The sequence below is a fragment of the Nicotiana tomentosiformis genome, chromosome 11 (assembly GCF_000390325.3).
Source record: "Nicotiana tomentosiformis chromosome 11, ASM39032v3, whole genome shotgun sequence".
NCBI classification, from domain to species: Eukaryota; Viridiplantae; Streptophyta; class Magnoliopsida; order Solanales; family Solanaceae; genus Nicotiana; species Nicotiana tomentosiformis.
Genome location: NC_090822.1, coordinates 26,653,373 through 26,666,806, shown reverse-complemented (window position 1 = coordinate 26,666,806; position 13,434 = coordinate 26,653,373). Strand labels below are relative to the sequence as shown.

At 33.8% G+C, this 13,434-nt stretch overlaps 1 protein-coding gene across 1 annotated transcript; it reads left to right on the top strand.

Moving 5' to 3' along the window:
* Positions 1–1,945: 1,945 nt before the first annotated feature.
* LOC104107704 (uncharacterized) lies at positions 1,946–8,365 on the top strand. The gene is made up of 9 exons (XM_009616584.4): positions 1,946–2,068; positions 4,511–4,630; positions 4,736–4,881; positions 4,961–5,108; positions 5,191–5,274; positions 5,959–6,074; positions 6,198–6,256; positions 7,634–7,724; positions 7,862–8,365. The coding sequence occupies exons 1-9, from the start codon at positions 1,978–1,980 to the stop codon at positions 8,087–8,089; spliced, it is 1,083 nt and encodes a 360-aa protein (XP_009614879.2). The 5' UTR covers positions 1,946–1,977; the 3' UTR covers positions 8,090–8,365.
* Positions 8,366–13,434: the final 5,069 nt, after the last annotated feature.

The window sequence follows — 13,434 nt, the reverse complement described above, 5'->3', positions numbered from 1 at the left end:
CAAGAGTGATTGTGAGGTAGGCCCGAGTGGCACGAGTGACTGTGAGGTTTGCCCGAGGGGCTGTATATGAGTGATGTTTTGCCCGATGGGCTGTTTATGATTTCATTATTTTTTCTCACTTTTGCATTGAGCCTTCGTTTGAAAAACTGTTGGAAAGATATCTTTAAATGATTTTTACTGGAACTGGGTTTAAACGAGATGTTTGATTCAAATCCCGATTTTAAAGCATGTTGTACTTTACTGAGATTTCATGATGTGATCGTTATATATTTTATTGCTCGTCACTGCCGCTCAGTCTTTATTTATTGTTGTTACTTACTGAGTTGGCGTACTCACGTTACTCACTGCACCTTGTGTGCAGATTCATGTATAGCTGGACACGGTAGCGGTTATTGAGTGTTCTGGTTGCAGATTTTCTTGGAGATAGCAAGGTAGCTGTTTGGCGATCGCAGCCCCTGCTCTTCTCCCTCTTATCTTCATCTAGTTGTATTTAGCTATTTTTCAGGCTGAGTTAGCCTTGATATTGTTAGATAGATTGTAGCAGATGCTCATGACTAGTGACACCCCGATGTCGGGCTTTTCTTTTCCGCACTTTTATTTTTCTTTGATTTGAACTCTTTAAATAGAGGTTTTATGTTAAATAACCTTGAAATTATCTTCAAAATGAAAATATCGGTTTGTTTTGGAAATGAGTCGGCTTGCCTAGTTCCACGATAGGCGCCATCACGAAAGGGGTTAGTTTTGGGTCGTGACAGTAAGTTAGGCTTGACGGTCAAATTTCGGGTAAAATTGGTAACTTCAAACGCAAAATTTGCAATTCCAGTCATGTATGTCAAAAGCTATTTTTAAAGTAGTTAAACTTACAAACATTTATAAACCTCGACTATGACTTATTAAATGGGGTCCAAGATTGGCTTTCTCGGCACTTTCCCCGGCTTGGCCTTTGAACTGACCAGCTAGCTGCTAGCATATTATATAATCGCTCGTTAAATCAGTTAAACTAAAAATAATTGATTAATATATATATATATATATATATATATTAGTGTATAATTATTATATATCGATTAAGAAAAATAAGAGTTAATTTGTGTAAAGTTTCCCTTATCTTTATGTACTGCACTGCATGTACTCATGCATGCTGCACGTTCAAAACAAATCCTCACGTACACAAACCCTCACGGGACAGAGAAGGGAAAGGCTAATTAAATTCTTCATTTATTGAAATAGTGAAAATTCAAATTTAGGCGAGTAATTTTAGGTGGAAATGGGTTTTTATATAATTACAAAAACTAATAGTATCCATTTTCTAATTTTTGCCCATATATTATTTTCCTTATAATACTTAAACCCCACCGCTTTACTTCCGCCGCTGCCGTTGCAACGGAGCTCAGACGCTATGGACTTGGACATGGAGGATCCATCAAGCCACCACGACGAACAAGAACAAGATGTTATAATTGATAGCGACGAAGAAGGTATAAAAAATCAATTTATGTCCAATTATAAAACAAAAGAATAAATTTGTGGGTGCAGAGCCAACTTCGTCAAATTTTGATTATTGCTGTAATTCTGGGTTTAGACTTTGAATTGCTTGTTTTTTAGTTAAAAATATACATACACTAATATGGATACTTTTGGGATAATGGTTTCAGATGAACCTGATGATTCGGTTCATACATTCATGGGCCATACTGGTATTGTACTTCTTTGTTTTTATTTTTTTCATTATTTTGAAATTAGTAGGATTGAAATGGTTGGTTGTGGAAAAGAGTGGACGGTTATTATAGAACGAGGTACTAGTTTTCTTCAAACTAGTCTTTTAACTTTTTGATATACAAAGTTGTAATTATTATTTTTCTAATCAATTTCTTCTAATATTCTTTTCAATCCTTCTGTTTTTTTTAATCGATTTGGTGATGGTCTAAAGCCCTTTTAATTAAATTCTTGTTTGTCTGCTTGATTATAATTAGATTTATGGCCATTTATAAGACAAAAAAGTTAACAAATAAATTTGTGGTTGCAGAGCTTGATGATGCTGATGAAGAAGCTGATGAAGAACAAAAAGGTTCAATTCCTTCTAGAAACTTCCTTTTGTTTTTCAAAGTTTCAGCTCTCCGATCGACTCAGTTACTTTTGGTTATTCATGTTGCCGCTGTAATTGTTATCTTACATATATCTGCAAGCTGTAAACTTTATGAAATTTATTTATTGCTGTAGTTCTGGGTTTGGAGCCTTGGGTTTATGTTTAATTTTTTAAAAAAAAAAAAAAATTAATGAGCATACCGATATGGATATTTGGGTTAATGGTATTGTACTTCTTTTAGTATTCCTGTAATTCCATACTGAATAATGACAGTTGATATGAATACTGGAGGTTGCCTGATGTTATGTTGAGTTCACAATTATGGACATACAACCAGTGATTAAAAAAGCGTTCGCTTCCTCGCTTTAAGCGAGAAGCGATGCGAAGCGACTCAGTGCCCGCTTCACATGGGTGAAGCGACTCAGGTATAAAAAAGCGACCGCTTCCCACTAAAAAGCTAGAAGCGACCAAGCGATGCGAAGGAAGCGACCGCTTCTTTGTTTTTAAACAGACCCAGGCTATTTAATTAAAAACGAAGCTGTTCTGTCTTTTATTCTTCAACTTCAAGTAAGTCTTCAACAGCAACAGGTATGTTCTGATTTTCCTCCTTATTCTTCTTCTTCCTCCTCTTCTTCTTCTTCCTCTTCTTTTTCTTTCACTGTTTCAACGTCCAAATAGCAGCGAAATGCTGGTGAATTTTTTTTTTACCTTCGATTCTTTCTCAGAATTGATGCCAATCCTTGGGTTCTTCTTTCTCTGCCCAGTTTTTAACAGAGAAAAACTGTTCTTCCTCTAATTTTTATATACTTTACATTGAAGTATTGAACATTTGCTTACAATTACATGTGTTGTATATGCTGTATTTATTTTAATTTTTTTTTAAAAATTCTGCTTCACTTCAAAAAAGCGAGCGCTTCGCTTCTCGCTTCCCGCTTTAAGCGAAATGGGGGTTGTCGCTTTTCCTCGCTTCACGCTCTTCACAACACTGCATACAACAACAACAACCCAGTAAAATCTCACTAATGGGGTCTGGGGAGGGTAGTGTGTAAGCAGACCTTACCCCTACCCGAAGGAATAGAGAGGTTGTTTCCGAAAGACACTCGGCTCAAAAAAACAAAAAGACAAAAGGACAAAAAGGAGACAATATTAGTATCATAAAAACAATCATAGGATAAATGGAAACACCATGAAATCCAGAAAGAATTATGGACATGAAAGAAGCAAATTCAGTTTGTTGGCCTTTTTGTGTGGGCTATTGCTAGGTTTTTAGCTGACTAGATAGGGAAACTTTGAGTAGTCAAAAGCGGCGCCAAAGTCTACTTTAGCTTTAAGGGCAATTTGATGTGGGCTTTTTAGCAAAGAAAAGAAAAAAGAAAAACAGAAATGTAATGCAAGAACATGTAACTATACATGTCAATTGGAGGACGAGTATGCTATAGCCAATCAAGTAAGTGGATCAAATACAAAGGTTGGCAGCCACATTGGGGTGTGAAATAGGAGCTCTTCGTAAATCTTACTTGGGTCTAGCACTAGGGCCAAAGAGCAAATCCCCTGAAATATGGCAAGGGGTAATAGGAAGGAGTGAAAATAGATTGGCAAAATGGAAAAGTCAGTATCTTTCATTGGGTGGTAGGATGTATTAGACTCCATTCCTACTTATGTAATGTCTCTGTTCCCACTTCCAGCTAAAGTGGAAAAGAGAGAGCAAATTATTTCAATTTGGTCAAATGGAAGACTCTCATATCTAGCAAGAGAATGGGAGGCATTTCATTTTGGAACCTATACATGGTTACTAGCACACTCTTTGTGCTGTGATTTTTAATAAAAATGTTACTTTCTCATAGAAAAATATATGTTATGATTCTAGCGCACTGCTCTAGCTGTTAATACTGCGATCAGAACTTAATCTGGAACCTTGGAGCTATGATAAAGTTGTCCCCGTGTGACTTATAGGTCACGGGTTCTAGTCGTGGAATCAGTCATTGATGCTTGTATTAGGGTAGGCTGGCTACATCACACCCCTTGGGGTGCGGCCCTTCTTCGAATCCTGCGTGAATGCGGGATACTTCGTGCACCGAACTTAATCTGGAAATATATTGCATCAGATGTTGCTCCTCCAATTTTCGGTATTTCTATACAGGAATTTTCCCACACATCTAATCTGATTATTTACCTTATAGAAGAAATTGCATTAGATGTTTGTGGAATCTACTTCACATAAGATGGTTTTATCTCACCGGCACAATAATTTTAGATATGGAGGTTAGATGTGCTTTCATGGATCTTGTAGTTAATAGTTAGATACATCAATGAGTTAATTGTAGTCGATGCCTCCTGATTGGGCATAGTCTATAATTAGTTTGTACTTTGATGTTGATTTTTTTTTAATTAGTTAATTGTTTCAATACCTTTTCCTCTTTATAGGTGAAATATACACTGTTACCTGCAGCCCAATAGTTGCTAGTTTGGTGGCAACAGGTGGTGGAGATAACAGAGGATTTATGTGGAGGATTGGTCAAGGTGATTTTGCCTTTGAGATAGAAGGTAATTAAGTCATGACTAACACCAAGAATATTTGTCTTGTCTTTGTCATCTGAATGGTTCAACATTTTGTGTCGCTAATTAGATGAACTTTGAGATATGGTGCAGGTCACGAAAATTCTGTATCTAGTTTGGCATTTAGTACTGATGGTCGGTTGCTTGCTTCTGGGAGCTTTGATTGCCATATAAGAGTGTGGGACATAACTTCAGGTAGTTCGAAGGGCACACTTGAATGTCCTGGAGGCGGAATAGAGGTGACACATTTTTTGGTGCGCAAGAAATCTGATGTCGTGTAACAATTTGAGATCAATTAAGAAATGTGAGGTTGCTCAGTGGGTCAGGTGGCATCCAAGAGCACATGTGGTGTTGGCAGGTTCGGAGGATTCTTCTGTTTGGATGTGGAATGCTGATAACATGGCTTTCATGAACATGTTTTTAGGTCATCGCCGTAGTGTAACGTGTGGTGGTTTCACTCCTGATGGTACTTCCTTGTTTATCCGTTAAAATTGCTGTCTTTTTCTTCTTTTGAGTTGAGGTTACGTTTGTTATATATGCTTGCTCAGGTAAATTAATTTGTACCAGGTCTGATGATGCGACTCTGAGGATATGGGACCCAAGGAGTGCCCAAAGTATCCATGTTGTAAGTGGTGAGGTTTTTGCTTTCTGGCTGCTAATATCTTGATTTCTTTTCCATTATGCATTTCAAAGTCAGGTGAAAAGTAAAGCTGTCATAATTCCCCCCCCCCCCCCCAAACACACACAGAAAGCAGGATTGGGGGGCTACAAATAGAAGGCTTTCTGGCAATCGTAACAAAGTGTGTTCCCATATTTAGGGGGATGTGGCTGAGATGTAAAATGCTGGATAAAAACTGTGGATTGAAGCATTTGTTAGTACGATATATTGCTAAGTTAGCGTTTCTCTTCTTTCATCCTCGAGGACCTTATTATCTATTCTGATCAATGTCTTGCTTGTTTCTTTTCTTTCGTTGAGCTGGCTCTCTGTACTTCCATTCCAAGAAATGATATTAGCACTCTTATCAGTGGCGAGATTTCCTGTCACAACGTTTGTCTTTATTAGAGAAACTACTTTTTTCTAAATTAATACATGATTTCTGAGATCTGGTCCTGTTATTATTGTTTGTTGTTTTTGTAAAATAAATGTTTATAGAGAAATGATATTAGCACTCTTATCAGTGGCGAGATTTCCTGTCACAACGTTTGTCTTTATTAGAGAAACTATTTTTTTCTAAATTAATACATGATTTCTCAGATCTGGTCCTGTTATTATTGTTTGTTGTTTTTGTAAAAAAATGCTTATTCATTGTTGCAAGGTCATCCATATCACACAGAAGGACTGACATGCTTGACGATCAGCGTGGATTCAACTCTTGCTCTCACAGGCTCGAAGGATGGTTCGGCTCACATTGTGAATATAACTACTGGAAGGGTCAGAAATTTCAATTGCTGATAATTTACACTTCCCATTTTTCACAATTGTTTTTTCTGTAATTGATGCTTCCTGACCTTGGAGGCAGTTTGGTTGATCACTGATTAATATTTTCTATGTCAGGTTGTCACTTCTCTGAGTGCTCATACAGATTCGATAGAATGTGTCGGCTTTTCAGCAAGGTTTGTCTACATTTGACATCTTTCTATCTATCCTTGTATTTTTACCCTTTGAATGTCCTTTATCTGAAAGATGATAGAAGAGAAGGATAAGATATTGTCTAACAACTAAACCACTTATATGTGCATATTCCTTGACCACTGAAGACTTGACTGTCGTATTCTAAAATTGCTAGAAGAGGAACCAATTGTTGTCAGCAAGCCTGAAGATGATTTAACTGAAGAGGCAGCAGTTATGTGAACATAGTCCATGATAACATATTAGGTTTATTGGCTAAGAACATTTAAAAGAAGAACACTTTGATGCACCTTCATTATCAATGTGCCTAAGCAGTCATCTATTAATTAATCTGAGGATCTTTTGTGGGCGTAAAATAGGATTAATATGGACTTGGTTTGCTGCATTCAGATGTTTTTGGAGTCTTAATATTGTATTTTGCTGGAGAGGAATATCTAATTGTCTAAGTAACAGATTGCGGTTTCAAACGAAAACACCCTGCTTAGACAACTTCATATCCTTAAGAAGATTGATAAGTGCTGATAGTCATTTGCTGAAACTGGAGAACTGTTGATGCCAGGTCTTGTCTTTCTCCTGAGTGAGAGGCTCTTATGAACTTGTAGAACTTAGAAAAACAAAGTTTAATGAGCCAATCCAGTTGGGAAAATACATGTGGTGAGGTAAATTGGTTATGGACTCCATGTCTCTAAGTTCCAATAATTAGACAGCAACTGAACCTAAAAAAGCATCAAACTTTTCAGGGCAAGATAGTCATGGTGGGGTAATATAGCATCAGTTTAGTCATCTGTCTGTCGAACTAGCATGTCAAAATTATTTCCAGAATTTATAGCGTGTAATGTGAATGGAAAAATGGTGTGTGATCCAATAATAGCGTGCATTTCCAGAAGGTCAGCATTGCATTGTTACTTGCCCTTGTTTCTGCGTAATTCAATGTGCGACTCTAGATTGCTTTGAGATAAACTTTGTTACTAACCCCTGAGAACCTTTCTTCTTGAGCTTATTACAAGCATACCTTTTGTTGGAAGTCTCTTCCCATAGGATGGTTTGAAGATTGATCTGTTGCCATTGCTTGAACTATTTCGAGACAGAGAACATGACGAGAGACGAAAACAAGGGTGTACCTCTTAAATAGATGACTTAGGGATAAACATAGTATATAGGATTTTATATCAATTTTCACTGGTGCAACAGTTCTCACTCTGAAGTTTTTTCCGTAGTTAATCCCTTTGCCTTCCAATGGATCCTGATTGATTATCATGAGTTGCATGCCTTGAATGTTCCACTCTCTATTAGTAATTTTCAATTTGCCTAATTAATAATTGGTGCTTTAAACTACTTTCATAATGTGAAACAACTTTCAGTGCTCCTTGGGCTTCAACTGGAGGCTTGGATAATAATCTCATTATTTGGGACTTACAGCACTCCTCACCTCGCTCCATTTGTAAACATGCGGTTTGAACTTCCTTGTGCTTTAACTGTATATTTCTGTATTTTTGCTTCTGTGAATACCCTTATGCCAATATCAAGTTCTGTAGCAAACCCCAGCCTTTTCCTTGGCGTGCTATTCGCTGACAATTGACTTTATTTAGGATGGCGTGACATGCTTATTGTGGCTGGGGCAATCTACATATGTGGCAACAGGTTGTGTTGGTGGGAAAGTGCGAATATGGGATAGCCATTCTGGAGACTGTGTGACGACCTTTAATGGACACACTCGTGCAATTCAATCTATAGCTGCATCGTCCAATGGGGAGTACCTTGTTTCTGCCTCGATCGATGGAACAGCACGGGTATTTGAGACAGTAGAGTTCAACTAAGGAGACCCCTATCAATGTTGTTCTTGAAGAGTTAAAATAGTTACACTGAGGTTTAAGTACTACAGAGAGCCAGAGTTGCACTTTGCAAAAGCATTTGCTAGATTCTTGTTTTCAGTTTTGACTTTTGCACATATACTTTATAACTGATGACAGCATCTCATAATCGGGCGGATCTAGTATTTGAAGGTGGCGGGTGGCATAATTTCTTTTAATGCATTCCTTGTAATGACTAATATGAAATTTGTTAGGAATGTTTATTCGGGGTTTTTGAGTTTATTCGGGTCAACTTAATATTTTTTTTTTATTTGCAAATACAAAAACTGCATCTCAGATATTAAAAAATAGACGTAATTAGCATTTTAAATAAGAAACATACCTTTATTATAACAACACAAGTAAAATCAACATTTTTACTAGGAAATTACATCTTTTTTTGTATATTAAAAATAAATTTACACAACTAAGATAACATCTTCAATAAGGGAATTACATCAATCATAATAAGAATTTTTTAAAAATATCTTCAATAGATAAATTATACCCAACAAGTATAGAATTAAATAAACTACAAGTTCTCAAAAATCACAATCATAAATTTCATATTTTTTAAGCAATGCTTACAAATTTTTTGTCATAATCTAATACTAAAGAGATTTAAATTATATTTAATAACCATAGAATAACACAAATTTTTATGATATAATAAAAAAAGATGAAAAAAATTTGATCTCAATCGAAAATTCCTATTAAGACCCAAATTTTTCGGATATGAAAGAAGAAAACTCATAAAATTGATATTAAGAGGAATGTTTATTTTCAGGGGTGTATCTCGGGGGGGGGGGGGGCATGGGGAACGTGAACCCATGCTCCCCGCCCTAAATCATATATAGTAGTAATGTTATATTTTTTCAAAAAATATTTAAATATATGTGTGTGGACCCATGTTCAAAGTATTATATGATGTGATGGCCATGGGAGCTGACCAGCTGGGTGTGTCTGGTGTTATTTTTTGCGTATTAATTAAGTACTTTTTTTATTTCTTTTTTTGTTTGGTTAATTCTTTCAAAAATTTTACACATTGAAATTCCTATTCTTCTTTTGTCGATGTAAAATCTTATATGATTAAACAAAATGTGTATATTAAAACTAGTAGCAGTGTATGATGTAGCATGTAGTCAATGAGTTCAACTTATCTCAATATTTTCAACATGAAAAATAGATATAGATGTAAAAAAATTACCATTTAATAAAATAAAATTTTAAACTTATAATTCCAAAAGTGCAATGGGTAAGCAATCGTAAGAATTAAATGTTGAACCCGTAGAATTTATATTCTGGATCCACCTATTCTTAATAGTGCACCCGTCCTGCCAAAATCCTGGATCCGCCTATGTTTATTTTATAGAATTTTATAATTTTGGAGTTTCTTGTTTTGAGTGTTCTTGTTAGAGATCGCATATAAATAATAGAATAAAGAAAAAAAATATAAAAAATAATGAAACGATAAATAGAAAATTGGGAGTTAACAGAAAAGGAAAATGACCGGAACAAAGAGAAAATAAAAGGCACACGAAAAGTGAAAGACAGACAAGGTTCAAGATAATTTCCAACTTGAATGTTACACACGAGAAAAGCTTTCAAAAAGATCTACTAGTCATGACATATTTGTCTAATTTATGGCTGTGGGTAATAGGATCAGATATTTAACCTAATTTAAGAAAATTTCAACATAAATATATAAAAATTGTATCATCTTAGCGGGTGTCATGCCCCTGCTGATAATAATATATTAGCAGAATATTATTGTTCTTTTGTTGGGCTCTCCAAGCAAGAGCACATTTTGAGGTTTATATTTAAGTAAGATTTTAATCAAAAGATCCTCAATGCAGCTGTTAGAAGGTGAAAACAAACTACTTGGTGTAGATACATAATATTTGCCCTCACTTTCGTCTATTTTACCTCATATAATTTGTTGTTACTATTTTTTTTTAAAAGTATTTTCTTATTATCGCACGGCATCGCCCATTGATTGCATTGATTCGCCATTACTTATTGGTAAATCCCTAACTTTAGGTCTTTTCAAAAAGTTAAAATTGATTCGATTTTGAAATAACATGACATGTCTATTTAGCGAATAACCTTTCAATACGAATAAGGAAAATAATATCACCTTGCATAATATGGATTACAAACATTCATGTTCGGGATTTGAATAGTTGGAATGACTTATCTCTTAGCTTATTGCAAATGCCGTAGCAAAGATGGAAAATTTGACACAACTTGGATTTTTAAAAAAAAATAATTACTAATTCGGCATGTACACAACTAAATTATACATTATAAGATAAATTACACATTTCTTATTAAAAGACTCTCATTTTCAGAGCTCGTTTGGATTAGCTGGTTGTAAATAGCTGATAAGCATGAAATGTTGGGAAAAAAATTCGGAAAAGGGCCAAAAATGCCCTCGAACTATTTGAAATAGCTCAAAAATGCCCTCTGTTTATTTTTGGTACCAAAAATATCTCTGCCGTCTATATTTTGGACCACAAATGCCCTTAAACCGTTAGTCTTGTCATTGAATGTGATATGGCAGTCCAACTAGGCTAGATTTGCTTACATGGCTATCCACCTAAGAAATCCAACATGGCAAAATTATTTTTCCGGAATTTTTTAAAAATATAAAACCAACACTTATTCCGAAAAAAAAAACAGTTTCGGAAAAATTATTTATTTCGGAATTTTTTGAAAATAACAAATCAACACTTATTCTAAAAAAGTAAAACAATTTCGAAAAAATTATTTATTTGGAAAATTTTTATTAAAATACAAAATCAACACTTATTTCGAAAAAAGTAAAAACAAATCGAAAAAATTATTTTTTCGGAAATTTTTATTAAAATACAAAATCAATACTTATTCCGAAAAAAGTAAAAAAAATCGGAATTTTTTTTTTTCCGAAATTTTTTATTAAAATACAAAATCAACACTTATTCCGAAAAAAGTAAAAAATTATCCGAAAAAATTATTTATTTCGGAAACTTTTATTAAAATATAAAATCAACACTTATTCCGAAAAAAGTAAAAAAATTCTGGAAAAATTATTTATTTTTTATTAAAATATAAAATCAACATTTATTCCGAAAAAAGTAAAAAAATTCCGGAATTTTTTTTTACTTTTTTTGGAATAAGTGTTGATTTTGTATTTTTTTTTAAAAATCGGAAAAATAATTTTGCCATGTTGAATTGCTTAGGTGGATGGCCATGTAAGCAAATCTAGCCCAGTTGGACTGTCATGTCACCTTCAATGGCAAGACTAACGGTTTAAGGGCATTTGTGGTCCGAAATATAGACGGTAGGGATATTTTTGGTACCAAAAATAAACTGAGGGTATTTTTGAGCTATTTTAAATAGTTCGAGGGCATTTTTGACCCATTTCCGAACTTTTTTTTAAGTGTTGAAACTGATTTTTAAGTAAGCATTTACGTGTTTGGATAGACGTTCTGAAATTGATAATAAGCAGTTCATGTGTTTGCTATAAAAATGTTGATAAGTTATTCTTTTATTAAAATGACTAAAATATTCTTAAAACTTTACAAAAGATTATAAATTAAAAAGTTCCTTTGTAAAGAAACATATGAACAACGAATATGGAATGAAAAGAAAGATAGAAAATTTATTTTTGGGAAAATATTTTGTGAATTTGAAAAAATTATTAAGAATAAACTAGTAAAAGCCTTGGTCAAACTAAAAGTAATTATAGGCTAAAAAATCATAAGTTAGGGCTGACCAAATTATCACTTATGATTGATTTTAGCTTATAAGCACTTGACTTATAAACACTTTGGGTGTTTACCAAACGTGTAAATTAGCCAAAAGATGCTTATAAGTCAATTTGACGGGTTTATAAACATAGCCAAACACCCTCGAGCATAACTTTTTACTAATAACAGATTCTAACTAACTTAGGTAAAACCTCACCACAACAAAACGCGACCTAAAAAAAGGAAAAAAGAAAAAGCATACACATCATCATCATACTATATTATAAGTGTGAAGTTCAAAGTTGAGAATTGAATTACCAAAATAATCTTATAAAGTTGAGTGACTATAATACCCTTCAACATAATATTTTTTTAAATATAATTTTGTATAAAGATGTAAATATACATTCTAAGAAAACTAATTAAAAAGATAATATTTAATTGAAACAAAGACAAAGTTGGCAACCCTTGATTTTCATCATTAAAAAGTAACCTTCTATTAAGTGTTAAATTTTTCTCCACTAACATGACCGTGGTTAATTGAATATCCTATTAAATGATGATTTATAATAGCACATTAATTTATTGTAAACCATAAAGTTTATATGTTAATTATCTTGTCTTTTCCATTTATTTTTGCTGCTAAATAATGAGTTAATAAGAATTATTAATGTTATTTGTGATATATTGGTTAACTTTTATTTTTCAAAAATTAACTTCTTCTAACCTTCTATGCATGTATCACCATTTAAGAGCTAGCTTTTATAATTCCATAACCGGTTTATCAAAAAGCATATTAGCAAACTGAATTACATTAACCAATGCTCTCTTCATTTTTGTAAAATATTTGGAGAATTTGAGGAGTAGCTTTGAATATTTTGTTTGCCTCATTTCATCCAATAACTTATTCCATTACTATTCCCTTCTTTCTCTTCTTCTTATTTCTATTTTCAAACTTTAAACACTCAAAATATATTTCTCCAATAAATTGCAAAGATTTTACTATTTGTGAGCAATTCATACTACTTTGTGAAAACTAAAAATGAATTTCATGTTGTGAGCTACAAATCCAATTCTTGTAGTGCATTACAAGTTATCTATTTACATTGATTGGTTCATTAAAATTTTCAAGATATAATATTAAAAGTATCTCAATGAATTGCTAGGATCATTTTGAAGTAAGATAAATTAAAATGTATGTGTAACGATCCGGCCGGTCGTTTTGAATATTATAACCCCGTTCCCCCATTTACAGCTTAATTTATGCTTTACAGTTATTTTATGACTTGCCGGGGTAGTTGGTTCGGGTCCGGAAGGGATTCGGAGTGAAATGAGACACTTAGTCTCATAATTAAAAATTTTAAGTTAGAAAAGTGACCGGATATGAACTTATGTGTAAACGACCTCAAATTTAAATTTTGATGATTCAAATAGCTCCGTATGGTGATTTTGGACTTAGGAGCGTGTCCGAAAAATTATTTGGAGGTCCATGGTGGAATTATGCTTGAAATGCCGAAAGTTAAATTTTTGAAAAGTTTGACCGGGGGTGACTTTTTGATATCGGGGTCGAAATCTGATTCT

Coding starts and splice junctions, on each gene's coding strand:
- LOC104107704 (XM_009616584.4), top strand. CDS start 1,978: ATGGCCATTTATAAGACAAAAAAGTTAACAAATAAATTTGTGGTTGCA. Junction 6,075..6,197: donor TGAATATAACTACTGGAAGG/GTCAGAAATTTC, acceptor TTTCTATGTCAG/GTTGTCACTTCTCTGAGTGC. Junction 6,257..7,633: donor TGTGTCGGCTTTTCAGCAAG/GTTTGTCTACAT, acceptor AACAACTTTCAG/TGCTCCTTGGGCTTCAACTG.